This window comes from Ochotona princeps, chromosome X (assembly GCF_030435755.1).
Source record: "Ochotona princeps isolate mOchPri1 chromosome X, mOchPri1.hap1, whole genome shotgun sequence".
Taxonomy (NCBI): Eukaryota; Metazoa; Chordata; class Mammalia; order Lagomorpha; family Ochotonidae; genus Ochotona; species Ochotona princeps.
In genome coordinates this window covers 107,734,457-107,749,256 of record NC_080865.1, presented here as the reverse complement: position 1 = coordinate 107,749,256, position 14,800 = coordinate 107,734,457, and the positions used below count along the sequence as shown (strand labels likewise).

The following is a 14,800-nucleotide window of genomic DNA, read 5'->3' as shown; positions in this document are numbered from 1 at the left end:
TTTTCATTTCTTCAGCGACACATTGATCGTTTGATGGCATGTTATTTAACTTCATGGTGTTGTTCGTTTCTTTTTTTTTTTCCTTCCTGTTGCTGATTTTGTTTTGTGGCTTTTTGTATGGGGGGATGTGTGGTGACTGTGTAGTAGAGACTGTCATGTCTAGCAGCATGTTGTTTATCTTCATGGCATTGTGGATTTCTATGTTTCTTCCTATTGTTGATTTTGTATTCTGGATTTTCGTTTAAGAGGATGTATAGCAGCTGTGTAATGGAGACTATCATATGCAGATGTGAGGATACAGTGCAGTGTGTATCTCTGCTTCTGGACAAAGATGGACTTCCAATGAAACTGTTTACATATATCTTGACAATAGAATGCTGGACTTTGTCCATTGTTCATGCCTGCAATGATGGACATATGACTGTATGAAGACCTGTGCTATAGTAATGATATGGGGGAACTCAGTGAGGAAGGAGGGAATTGGGGAAGGGATAGGGGAAATCCTAGGGCCTATGGGACTGTATCATAAAATGATAATAATAAAAAGAAGTAAAATAAAAAAAGAATTCTATGAAATCACAGTAATCAACAAAGTGGTATTAGCATAAAGGTGAACAAATAAATGGAATACAACACAAAATCCAGAAATGAAGCTCCACAGCAGAGAATGTATAAACAAATTCTAATAAGTAGATTCATACAGGGAAACAATAGAAAGCAATAAAAATAAATTTCAATAATCAATGAAATGGGTGAAGCTTATAGGCACACAATAGTGAAAGAGGACAGACACAAACAAGTACATATGAATCTGTTTCTAGATAAATTAATAGGGAAAATATTACCTATGGTGCTAAAAGTCAGAAACATGATTAATTCTATAAACTCAAGGGGCCATGTCTTCTGGAATGTAGGAGATATTTTGCGTTTTGATCTGGGTGGTGACTATATGGGTATTCATTATATCAATAATAATTGAGCTGTAGATCTAAAAGTAGTACATTTGAAACATCCTACTGCATGCATGTTATTCTGCTGTTAAGTATCATTAGTACTTTTTGTACTTTTGTTATCACAGGGCATACAGTCACACAATTAAGATTTTATTTTGGAAGTACAGACTAGTATAAATGGGATAATCTTCAGGAATACTTACAGACTGGCAGTATCAAAGAAACTGATCTGCAGATCTGAGATCGTATACTTCTTTGCCCTGTTCTCTCTAGTAAAGAATGCATCACAAAGTGAGATCTAAACCCAGGTGTTTTGACTTCCTGTATGATACCACCCTTCTTCCAATTATCCTATGCTTTGATGAAAAAATTATTTACAAACTTCTATAAAACTCAACAGTAGTCTGTAGTCTTTTTAAGACCTGCTGTCGAAGGCCACTGTTCCTGCCAATACAAGAGGTGGACTAAGTCAGCCTTGGCCAAGGACTCACCAATGAGCATGAGATCTGCCACTGCAAGTAGATCCAATAGAAGAGCTTGGGGAAGTCCTTTGTCAGGATGCAGTTCGTGCAGGCTAGTGCAAGAACCAAGGCAAGGAGCAGCCTAGGCCAGGACAGGTTACAGTACCCACTGGCACGCATGTGGGTCATGTCTGGGGGCAGGCCAGGCTGGGCTAGTTCCAAAGCACCCACTGGCATATGTGAGAACCAAGATGTGGTACAGAGAGGCCAGATCAGATCGCAGCACCAGCCAATTCACATTAGGGCTGGAAATGGGGGCAGGCTGGGCTGGTTTGGGCAACAGCACCCACAAGCGCAAACTGGAACAGGGGGCCGACTAGGCTGGGTCAGTATATAGCTGGGTCAGGAAAATGCTGAGGTGAGACAAGCCATGTGAGACTAGGCCGCAGCACCCACCAGCACATACAAGCCTGGTAGGGGAGCAGTGGGAATTCCCCTATTGGTCCACTGCTCCTGTTGGTGAGCATGAAAGCTGAGACCAGGCCGGGCAGGGTTACAGAACCTGTTGGTCTGCATGTGAACTTCGTTAGGGGGTAAGCCAGGTTGGGCTAACTGATTGTATTTACCAGTGTAGGCATGAGCCAGTGTAAGGGCAGGTGGGTTGAGCTTTGCATCAGCAACAGCTGACAAGTGCTGGAATTCGGGACAAGTCCTATGGAGCTAGACTGCAGAACCACCCGGAGAGTGCAAGATCTGAGCAGGGAGTGGGTTCAGAAGGGAAACAGTGGGCACCCTCTGATGGGCTGCAACTCCCCAAGGTGAACATGAGAACCAGGGCTGGGGGTGGGCATGGCTAGATAGGTGCTGGCACTCACTGGCATGAGTGTGGGCTGGAGGATGAAACTGGTTGGGTTGAGTTAGGCTTCAATGCCCAGTGATGTTTATGAGATCTCAATGAGATGAAGGACAGACTGAACCAGTCCACTGCACATGCTGGCAGGCGCAGGAACCAGAGCTGGGGGCTGGTACAGTGAGGGTCATTGGTTGTTCTGACTGGGCTGCAGCTCCCCCGGCTGTATGTGAAGGCTGAGCGTTTGGTGAGCAGGGTTGGGCTAGGCTGCAGCACCCACTGGTTTGCATAGTGGAAGTAGAGGAAGGAGGACAGAACAAACTGGTCAACTATCCCAGGGAAGCTTGACAGCAAATTTCTGGGGAAATGGAGACTATGAGGTGGACTACCTCAGCCAATGAACTCTGGAAGCATTTCCTCATGCTTGGATCTGCACGAATAACAGCGTTTCGAAACTATCAAAATCACTTGAACAGAACCCTCAGAACATGCTTCATATCAGGGACCACAGGATGACATCTCGTGGCTGTTCCCCACCCCTGGGTACTGAGGCGGTTAGGATGCTGGGTGCGGCTTCTCCCCTTCTCTCCCCACTCCCCCAGATACAGGAAGAGAAAATGTGTAAACAATGGTTATCGTTGTCTCCCGTCCTGTGGAAGAAATCACCCGATACTGGAGAGCGTTTCAGAGGCACTTTTATTCCAACCTTCAGTTCCTTCTTTGGGGCAGAAGCCCCTGGATTATATATCCCTCCTATCCGTTCAATCCGTTACCCAGAAGCCTTCAGTGAAGTCAGTTAATTCCGTTATTTCCGTTACACAGAGAACCTCCTCACCCCTCCACCAAGGCCCCTGGCTATCTCTCAATCCTCCAATCAGCTTACACGCCTGAGGCAAGCAGTAAAGGGCCAATCACAGAGCACTTCCTGAAACCTGTCTCCAAGAGGAAGTAGGGTCCAGGCTTCATCTTAGGGCAGGGCATTGTCAGTGCTCCCAACAAATGGTCTCACCCATTTTCCCATAATCCTCGACCCTTCCCACCCTAATCCTCAACCCTTCCCACTCGAATCAACTATGTAAACATCATCAAAAATGCAATTAAAAAAAGAAAGTGAACCTATAGATATCTCTATTTCTCTCCCAAATCCTCCCACCCCCTGCCCCTGCCTTTCAGATAAATGAAGTAAGTTTTGGGAAAAAAACCTGCTGTTAATAAATGCACCTATAAAACTAAAACTAACAATAGATACTTAAATATTTCTTAGTAGATGCCAGATTCTGTGTTAGGTACTCTGTATGCATTATCTGATTTAATTCTTAAAATGCTATGAAGTAAATACATCTCCATTTTGATGATGAAAACTGAAGCACAGAGAGATTAGTTTAATAAGCAACTTGCTTAAGGTCCCAGAAGTAATAAATGGTAGCAGTGAGGTTCAAATCTAGGTAACATGCTTCTAGAGGTCACAACTTAGCCATTATATTTTTGCTGCGTCTGTGAACATGATTGATAACTGAACTATTGCAAGGTGTAAATTTCTACTCTATATTTTTTCGGTTTTATTTATTTATTTTTTTAATTCTTTTATTATTATTATCATTTTATGACACAGTTTCATAGGCCCTGGGATTTTCCTTCTCCCCTCCCCAAGTCCTCACTCCCACCCCCTGAGTTCCCCTGTATTATTACTATAGTATAGTTCTTCATAAACAGTCATATGTCCATCATTGCGGGCATGGACAATGGCACAGAGTCCAGCATCCTATTGTCAAGACATAGTTAACAGTTTCATTGCGATTCCATCATTGTCTGGAAGTATAGATGCATACTGCATTGTATCCTCATACCTGGATGTCATAGTCTCCATTATACAGTTACTGTACATCTCTTTAAATGAAAAGCCACAAAACAAAATCAACAATAGGAAGAAAAAAAAAGAAGAAATTAAATGAATGACTAATGTTTCACTGAAGAAATGAAAAAGCAAAGCAAGAATCTTCTTCAAGAAAATGATGCTGCTACATGATCTATGGGTCAGTGAAGAGTTCAATGAGAATGAGTTTTGAGAGAATAAACAAACAAAAAAAATACATGAGATACAGTTTCCATTGATTTTGGGATATTTATTTTACTGGGATGTTCTTCAAATATCTTCCAATATTCTTCCAAATATCTTCCAAGTCTGAGATTCTTTCTTCTGCCTCTTTCATTCTATTTTGGAGATTCTCCACTGTACTTTAAGTTTGCTCCACTGTATTCTTCATTTCTAATATATCAGCTTTCATTTGATTCATTTCCAGTGTGACATATTCCTTAAATTCCTTGAACTCCTGTAGTACGTGCTTCTCATTGTTGATAAGAAGCTTTATAACAAGTGTTTTGAATTCTGTATCCCCCATTTTCTCGATGTCTTCCTCAGTAAACTCTGAGGTTGGCAAAGGCTTTTGCTCCTTTGCAGAGAAATCTTCAGTAATATCCATTGTGCCTTTGTCTCTTCTTTTGCTCTTGGTCATTGTACTTCTGGTTATCAGAGTCTTCTCCTTGGGGCAGGTTTGCAAGCTCTGTCACCCACAGGTCTACAGTGTGATTTTACTTGTTGCAGTTGGTACACGGCTCTTTGTTTGCAGTCACTTGTGCCATTCCCTCCAACAAGTTCCAGGTCTGGGATCTTATGTTAGATTTCCACCATGGTCTTCACACCCCCAGCTCCTGACTCACGACTCTCCACCTCCTGTAATCCTGTGCTGAGGCTGCACTGTTGTCTCTGCAACCTTTCTCCCACCTTTCTGGTTTGAGCAGGCCCCAGGATTAGGGAGACACCAGGTGTCCTATATAGCTAGGTTGTTGGTGTTGCTGATCTTGCAAGAACCTGTTGGCTGTTAGGTCTGAGGGCCTCATGGATGTATTTTGGCCCATGCGATGCCATTCTTGGTGTTATTTTCCTGTGGGACCAGTGCAATGCCCTGAGCTCAGTTTTAGCCAAGCTCAGTGCATGTGCAGCTCACTTGGTGTTATTTTCCTGTGGGACCAGTGCAATGCCCTGAGCTCAGTTTTAGCCGAGCTCAGTGCATGTGCAGCTCACTGCTGTCCCTGCAGTCTTAAAGCCTTTGCCACACTGTACAAAATGGTGCGTGATGTGCCACTAGTGCAGTTTTTGATCTGCTGGCCATCAGGTCTGAGTGCTACCTGGACCTATCTTGGGTGCAGCCTTTAGGATGCCATGTTGTTGCAGTTCATTGAGCCAGAAATGAGTTCACTGCCAGCTCAGCGCATGCTCAGTCCTGTCCCATAACCTTTTCCTACCTGTATAAAATGGCACCCAATTTGGCTCTAGAGGATAGATTGGGTTGTGAAATTCACCCTGTTCCTGCACTGCCCATCTGGGACCTGCCTCTCACCCCCTGCTCCTGGTCAAATCTAACAGACCAGCAGAACAAGCAGTTCTTTGTCTTGGTTCACCTCCTGAGCTCCTGGTGAACATCCCTTCCCACCTTGTTGCTGGTGAAGTTCTGGTTCCCAATGGAGTTCAGATCGCCACTTGCTGAATGCTGCTGGGGTGTCAGTCACTGTAACACCACACTGTTGTGTCCACTGCTTTCCTGTGTCTGTCAGTCTCCAGGTCCCCCTCTGCTGTTGTGCTGTCCTCTACTATTTCCTGGAATGTGCCCTCTCTGCTTCACTCTGCGTAATGTTTCTTCAACATAACACATGGGAAAATGCAGATACATGTAACTACCATAATTGGCTCACAAAGATACAAGATCCTCTTGAAAGCTTATGGGTCTTTACAATCCCTGTCTCCTGTATGATGCAAGGATATTTCAAGCTATTACTGCAAATTAAATTAATTGTTCAGTTTCCAAGGCTCATCCTGGGTCACAACTGGTATGTACATTTGTTTCATGCATTGTAAGTTTTTACAGGTAAGACTGGTATATTCAGCTGAGATAATAAATTATGTAGGAATCAGTAAAAGCTTTAGAAAATTACCCCTGTATAGTATGTTTTTCAAACCAAAGCCTGGTTAATATTTTCTTCCCTGTGCTTCACTGTTGCCCCAATTATCACAATGTAACATAATCACAAACTGGTGACAAGAAAGGAAAAAAAAGAACCTCATAGTTGTGAATTTCACTATTATGTCAATCATCATTTTTAGTTTCTTTGCTTCATACTCTAAAAAAAAAAGATCACATTCCGTACTTACTGAGTCCACAAGATTTTCTGTTTTGTCTATTAATAATTCCAATCTTTCTCCTCGTTGAGCTACCAGATCTATGTTGGAAAAACAGAAAAGATTATGTTTTATATTACAAACTTGCTGCTTTTATCTTTGTGTTAAATAAAATCTTAACAAAATTTTCATAGTTATTTGCAGGAAGCCATGCTGTTGGGTCAGATGGCATGGGTCTGTGATGAGCATTGCTCCTCAGTTAGCAAGGCTACAAGGGGCTGCATGGCAAGGTCTGGAAGAATGTCTCTGGTCACCTCATTGTTGCCTCACCCCATTGTATGGACACTCGATCACCTCTCTGATGTTTCATAGAATTCTCCTGAGGGTGTTGTTGTTTTTCTGCAAATGTGAAATGATTTCTGTAACTGTTATAACACCTCAAACTGATCAATCATGTTATGATAAAATCATCTTTAGCAACGTAAGGCAATGACACACAGCTAAAAGCATGCAATGGTACAATTGAGCCCACAGTGTGTTCAAGCATCCTGCTATGTGTCCACCTTTGTCCTGAAGTTTGCCCTAATATAAGTAATGTTTTCCTTAAGAAATGGCTTGATAATATCTTGGAACAGATGGCAATCATGGAGGTACAAAGAGTTTTTTTTTTTTATTAATTATTTTGCATTATGTGACAGTTTCATAGGCTCTGGGAATCCCTCCCCTCCCCTCCCCCCGGTGGATTCCTCCACCTTGATGCAATATTACAGTTCAAATTCAATCAAGATTCTTTCCTTGCAAACATATACCAAGCATAGAGTCCAGCTACATATTGTCCAGATGGGTTGAACAGTTTCTTGGGGAGACCATTTCTGGTCCGAGGTTAGAGCTGGTAGAATATCATCCCAGTCAATTAAGAGTCCCAATATAACATCAAGAGCAATTTGCAACATTATGGAATTGACATGGTTTTGAGTAACCAGTATGTTAAAAAAAAAGCAAGTCCTAACCACAACCTATGATTCGCTTTTTTTTACCATGCGCCTCAAACTGTTACAACACATGATATGATTCATTTTGGTTTATCACCATGGAAAGCAGAAAGAAAACAGTTCATAAAGATAAAAGGAAGCTTCTTGTAAAGGCCCTCTGTTTGTAGATTGGCTGAGCTGCCCTGATCACTTTCACTGCCCTTTAACAAAAGAACAAAAAACAACTGAATCAGCACTAGGTGAAGGTGGTGGTAATTAATGCATGATTGACTATAAGATTTAATAAAGAATCTATGATATATACTTTTATAAATTCCTTTCATTTATGAGCTTCCCTTTTAATCTGTACTCTTGATATTTTAAATAATATTAGGTAGCTTATGTTTTAGTGAAAAGTGATTTTGGATGTAAGTAAACCACTTGTCACTATGTAACTGCATGTGCTGCCAACCGTGGAGTTCCTGGCTTCAGCCAGGTCACTGCAGGTTTGAATGAGTAATAGCTTGCTGAAAATATTTTCTCTGAAGTAAAATAACAATAACGTTTTTTAAGATTGATTTTGTAATCATTCTTTTATAATGAAGTAAAAATGAAACAATAGGATGTTGTGCAAAAGCTTGTGATGATTTGTGTATAAATAAAGAAGGCAGCTTTTCTGAGTTGTCCATTATGAGCATCATGCTGTAACGGTCCACATCCCATCTCTCCCCTTTTTATCTTCTCACTGATCCATGCATCCTTTGCAAGCTCTCAAGTCAGCTGGAGTGGGTCTCTGGCAGTTATTATTCCTGGCAACTCATATTTATGACAGAAAAACTTACATTTGTAAAAATAAAAGGTTCTGCATTTAGCCTTATTAACTGAAGTAGACAGTAGCATTCTTCATGTAAAGAGACAGACACTAAATTTAGTTTTTGCAAATTATACAGTCTGCATTGCAAGTACTTCATTCTATCAGACAGAGCGAATGTTTGAATGTATGGGCAATGATTACATTCCAAGAAACCTTTATGTGGAAAAACAGGCAGCAAAAATGTTAGAATAACCAAAATAATCCAAGTAGTGGATCCAATGTGGTAGCCTAATGGCTAAAGTCCTTGCCTTGCATGTGCCAGGATCCCATATGGGTACTGGTTCGTATCCTGGTTATTACACTTCCCATCCAACTCCCTGCTTGTGGACTGGGAAAGCAGTGGAGAATGGCCCAAGCAGGGAGACCTGAGGAAGCTCTTGGCTCCTGGCTTCGGGTTGGCCCAGCTCTAGCCATTGTGACCACTTGGGAGTGAACCAGTGGATGAAAGATCTTTCTCTCTGTCTCTCCTCCTCTCTATATATTTGACTTTACAATAAAATGAATAAATGTTAAAAAAAAAATCCAAAGTGGCAGGATACAAAGTCAATGTACAAAATCAGTTGTTATTATATATTGGTAGTGAATTGTCTGAAAACTCTGGAAAGCAACCTCACTTTCCACAGCTACAAAAGGAATGTAACAATAAATTAAGTGAGGTGGAAGATCTCTGTCATGAAAACTGCAAACGCTTTCTTAAAAGAAACTGAAGGGACACCAACAAATGGAAAGACACTTCATGTTCATGGAACATATGAAGACATAGGGAGAGGATGTCATCTACAAACCAAGAAAGTCGTATGACTTGACTATGCTGGTGCCCTGCAAAAAAAAAAAATAAACTTTGTTGCTCAAACAACCCAGTCAATGACATTTTGTCCTGGCTACCTAAGACAAATTATTTTAAATTAATAGTCTAACTTCCCATCTCATGAAATAGGAAAAAAGAGAAAACTAAATCCAAAGCTGGATTAATGTGGAAAAATTAGAGGACAGAAAAAAAAACAGGGGAAAAAAATCAAAGAAAGCAGGAGTTAGCTGTTTGAAAAGTAACTAAACTAACAAATCTTTTTGCAGAATGATCAAAAAAATGAGAGGACTCAAATGACTAAAATCAGAAATAAAAGAAGGGTCATCACCACCCACTTCACAGAAATCAAAAGGATCCTACGAATAAGAGTGTGTCAACATCTTATATAACTTACATGAAATAGACAAATTCCTAGAAAGATAACAAACTGCCAGAACAAACTCTAGGAAAAAAATATAGACATATAATACATAAAGAAACTGAATTGATAATTTAAAACTTTTGCACCAAGAAAAGTCCAGGCCTAGTTGGTGAATTATAGCAAACATTTCAATATTTAACCAATTTTCACAAACTCCTTGAAAAATCAGAGATGGAAATACTTTTCAACTCATTTTCTGAGGCCGGTACAGCCACAATATCAAAATAAAAGGCATATAATGCAAGAAAATACAGATTATCATCTCTTTTGAACAGATATTAATGAAGTCTCAGTAAAATACTGGTAGCATGTACCAAAAAGGATTATATAAAATAGGGTGAGGACAGGTTTAAATAGAGAAGGACTAGCTGAGGTAAAGCAGAGAGGGCACAAGAAATAGGAGAGGACATGCTGATGGCAGAGGGATACCTGGACATCTGTGGATGTGGGGAAGCAGCAGAGACAGCAGAGCAGTGCTGCAGTGAACAGATACCCCAGTGGTGATTGGTGATAGCAGCTCCACTGGCAGCCAGGTGGAAAGTGGAGTTCACTGGGAACTCAGGAGGTGAACTAAGCCATAGAATCACGAGTTCTGCTGACTTGTTCAATTCTAACGTGGGCGGAAGCAGAGTGACAGAGCCCACGCAATTGGGTGTAGGAATAGGGTGAATTTCATGGTCCAGACTACACCAGTGCAGCACTGGGCACCGATTTGTAAACCAGGACGGAGGATCTGGAGGAAGGACAACACTGAGCTGCTTATGCACTAAGCCAGGACAGAGCTCACATCTGGCTCAATGCATTGCACTAGTCCTATCAGGAAAACCATACTGACAACATTATATAAACCAACAAATCTGAAGACTCAGAAGAAAAGAATAGATTTTTGGACACATACAATCTACCAAAACTGAATCATGAATGAATAATGTAAATAGGCCTATAACTAAACCTGAAATTGAATCAGTAATTAAATCCCTCCCAACCAAGAAAAGCCCTGGACTGGATGGCTTCACTGCTAAATTCAACAAAATGTTTCATGAAGAACTTGCTTCAATCCTCCACAAGCTATTAAAAAAATAGAAAGCAAGGTAATTCTTCCAAACTCTTTGTACAAAGCGAACATTACATTAGTACCAAAGCCAGACAGAGACACAACAGAAAAAGAGAACTGCAGACCAACATCCCTGATGAACACGGAAGCAAAAATCTTCAACAAAATACTATACAACAGAAACCAACAATATATTAGACAGAGTGTTCCCCCAGACCAGGTGGGATTTGTTGCTGGCATGCAGGATGGCTTCTCATACGCAAATCCGTAAATGTGATACACCACATAAACAAAGTGAAAAATAAAAACTGGGCCTGGCATGATAACCTAGTGGTTAAATTCCTCGCTTTGCATGCCTGGGATACCATATGGGCACCAGTTCTAATCCCAGTGGCCCTGCTTCTCATCCAGCTCCCTGCTTGTGGTCTAGGAAAGCAGTTGAGGACGGCCCAAGGCCTTGGGACCCTACACCTGTGTGGGAGACCTGGAAGAGGCCCCTGGCTCCTGGCTTCGAATTGGCTCAGTTCCAGCCACTGAGGTCACTTGGGGAGTGAACCATTGGATGGAAGATCTTCCTCTCTGTCTCTCCTCCTCTCTGTGTCTCTGCCTTTCCAATAAAAATAAATAAATCTTTAAAAAAACCGCATGATCATCTGATTGAGTGCACAGGAGGCATTTGATAAAATCTAACACCATTTAAGCAAGATAAGCATAAAAAGAACATCCTGCAACACAATCAAAGCAATATACAAAAAAAAACTCAATGCCAACATCATACTAAATGGGGAAAGACTGGAAGCTTTTCCACTGATCTGGAACTAGACAAGGATGCCCCTTTCATCACTGCTATTCGATATAGTATTGGAAGTCCCAGATAGAACTATTAGTCAAGAAAAAGAAATTAAAGGGATTCAATTCAGAAATGAGGAAATAAAATTATCCCTACATGCAGACTATATACTATATGTGGAGAACCAAGAGACTTGAGCAGGGGCTATTGGAACTCATAAAAGAGTTTGGTAGGGTAGCAAATACAAAATTAACGAACATAAATAGATGGCCCTAGTATTCACAAATAACTCCATAGCTGCGAAAGAACTCGTAAGTAGCCTTTAAAATAACAGAGACAAATCTTAAATACCTTGCAATAAACCTAATCAAAGAGGTGAAAGACCTCTATGATGAAAATTACAAACCATTAAAAATTAGAATAATACATTTAAACAGAGCAATTACCATGTTCCTGGATCAGCAGGATCAACATCATCAAAATGCTTATATTACTGAAGTAATATACAGATTCAAATATAATCCCAATGAAAATCTCAACAACATTCTTCTTAGAAATAGAAAAGATGATAGGAAAATTCCTCTAGAAACACAAGAGACCACGGACAGCCAAAGCTATCCCGAAGAATAAAAAAGAAGCTAGAGGAATCACATTTCCAGACCTCAACATGCACTAGGCATTGGTTGTCAAAACAGTCTAATACCAATACAAAAACAGAAGATCAGTGGAACAGAACAGAAACACCAGAAGGGAGACCACACATGTATAGCCAACTAATCTTTGACAAGAAAACTGACAACAATCCAAGGGAAAAGCCTGGTCTCTTTAACAAATACCATCAGCACAATTGGATAGCAGCCTGAAGAGATAAGAATCAAGACTCTCACCTTTCATCTTATATAAAAATCAACTCTAAATGGATCAAGAACCTAAATTCGTACCCAGAAACCATCAAACCATTAGAGGAAGACACAGTAAGCACTCTAAAAGATTTAGGCATTGGTAAAAACTTCTTAGAAAAGTCACGAAAAGCACAAGCAGCCAAAGCCAAAATAAACAAATGGCATAGAATCAAGATGGTAGCATAGGGTACAGACAGTTCAGGAGGACGGATAATCAATCATTAGACAGGGTACAGCACAGGGAGCAGATTACAGCAAAAGATAGGGTGTCAGGCAGTCAACGGGGGGGAGGTACCTGGAGACCCCCTGAACACAGGGAAGAAGTGGCGACAGCAGAGTGGTTTACAGGGAACAGAAAACCCACCAGCCACTGGTGAACAGCGACTCAGACTCCATCAACAACCAGGGATCTAGCGGTGGCCACAAACTGGCAACTGCAGCAGCCAGGTGGGAGTGTGGATTTGCACGGGGAGCTCAGAAGACGAAGGTAGGCTAGGACCAGTCAATCTTGCCAAATATTTCGGCTCAGCAACAAACGGAAAGGGAACAGCAGACTCTGTCAGGCAGACTGTTACGGGTTGGAGCTCATGGCACAGGGATTGAAGGCCAGAGTGGGCGCATTTCCGGCTAGTCATGCTGGGCTGATCCCATGGGGAGGACAGCGCCAGCTTTGTGTCCTGTAGGATCTGTGTTCCCAGATCCGAAGGCCAACAGCCCTGGCTCTCCGGCAGTGCCCCTCTAGGTGCCATCTTGTATGTCTAGACAAGATCAGTGATGCCAACAAACCAGTTATCTGGGACAGTTGGCATTTTCCCAATCCAGGACATTGAATGAACATAAAAATTGACTTGTAGACCTGTAACTAATATATCTTAGGAGAAGAATCTGTCAGACAGGATAGCAATGTAAAAAGTTAAAAGCAGAGACAGAGGCACAATGGATATTATCAAAGACTCCCTGGTAAAGGAGCAAAAGCTTCTACCACCCTCAGAGTTAACTGAGGTCTGAGGTCATTGAGAAAATGGGGGATGCAGAATTCAGAAAACTCATTCTAAAGCTTCTGACCAACAATGAGAAGCACATAATACAGGAGTTCAAAGAATTTAAGGAATATGTCACACAGGAAATGAATCGAATGAAAGCTGACATTTCAGAAGTTAAGAATACAGTGAAGCAAACTAAAAGCATAGTGGAGAGTCTCAAAAATAGAATGAAGGAAGAAGAAGAAAGAATCTCAGAATTGGAAGAAATCCCCTGTTACCAGGGGTAAACAAACAAAAAGCTGGAAGCAGAGTTAGGCCAAGCTAAAAATTTGTATCCAAGAATTAAAAGATACGATTAAAAGACACAACATGGGCTCGGCAGCGTGGCCTAGTGGCTAAGGTCCTCGCCTTGATGCCATATGGCCGCTGGTTCTAATCCCGGCAGCTCCACTTCCTCTCTATCTCTCCTCCTCTCAGTATATCTGACTTTGTAATAAAAATAAAATAAATCTTTAAAAAAAAAAGACACAACATAAGAATTATGGGAGTTCTGGAAGGTGAAGAAAAAGAAACTGGGATTAAAGGTTTATTCAATGAAATAATACATGAGGGCATGGTGTGGTGGCCTAGTGGCTAAAGTTCTCATCTTAAACACGCCAGGATCCCATATGGGCGCTGGTTCTAATCCCGGCAGCTCCACTTCCCATTCAGCTCCCTGCTTATGGCCTGGGAAAGCAGTCGAGGACGGCCCAATGCTTTGGGACCCTGCACCCGCATGGGAGACCTGGAAGAAGTTCCTGGCTTTTGATCGGGTCAGCTCTGGCCATTGCAGTCACTTGGGGAGTGAGTCATTGGATGGAAGATCTTCCTCTCTATCTCTCCTCCTCTCTGTATATCTGACTTTGCAATAAAAATAAATAAATCTAAAAAAAAAAAAAAGAAAGAAATAATAAATGAAAACTTTTCTAACCAGGAGAAAACATTGGAAAACAATTATACACAAGGGTCACAGAACTCCCAACAGAGTTAACCAAAAGCAAACTTCACCACGACACATGATAATCAAGCTCTCTTCAGCTGAACATAAGGGAAAAAAAAGTCCTTAAATGTGCACGTGAGAAAAATACAAGTAACCTATAGAGGAACGCCAATCAAATTCATGGCTGACCTCTCAGAGGAAACACTACAGGCCAGAAGAGAATGGAGTGACATATTCCAGACTCTAAAAGGGAAAAATTTTTAGCCTAGAATAATGTATCCTGCAAAGCTCTCTTTAGTCTTTGAAAATGAAATAAAATTCTTCCACAATAAAGAAAAACTCCAGGAATTCACCTTCTCTAAACCTGCCCTACAAATAATACTCAAAGATGTTCTCATGAAATAGAAAAGGAATAGCAACTATCAAAACCAAAGGCAAATGTGGAGAACATCCCACTAAAAGGCTAACAGAAGACTCAATCAAAGAATAATCCCATTGCTAAAATTACAGGATCAAACTACCACCTATCCACATTAACACTGAATGGAAATGGCTTAAACTCATCAAACGCCGTAGATTA

At 41.2% G+C, this 14,800-nt stretch overlaps 1 protein-coding gene across 2 annotated transcripts in view; it reads right to left on the bottom strand.

Moving 5' to 3' along the window:
* VAMP7 (vesicle associated membrane protein 7) overlaps positions 1-14,800 on the bottom strand; it is a 55,408-nt gene that overhangs the window by 14,879 nt on the left and 25,729 nt on the right. For both annotated transcript variants that reach the window (XM_004598888.3, XM_058658419.1), the window contains one exon: positions 6,472-6,539. In XM_004598888.3, the coding sequence (XP_004598945.1) occupies positions 6,472-6,539 (68 nt within the window). The remainder of the gene's footprint in view (positions 1-6,471; positions 6,540-14,800) is intronic.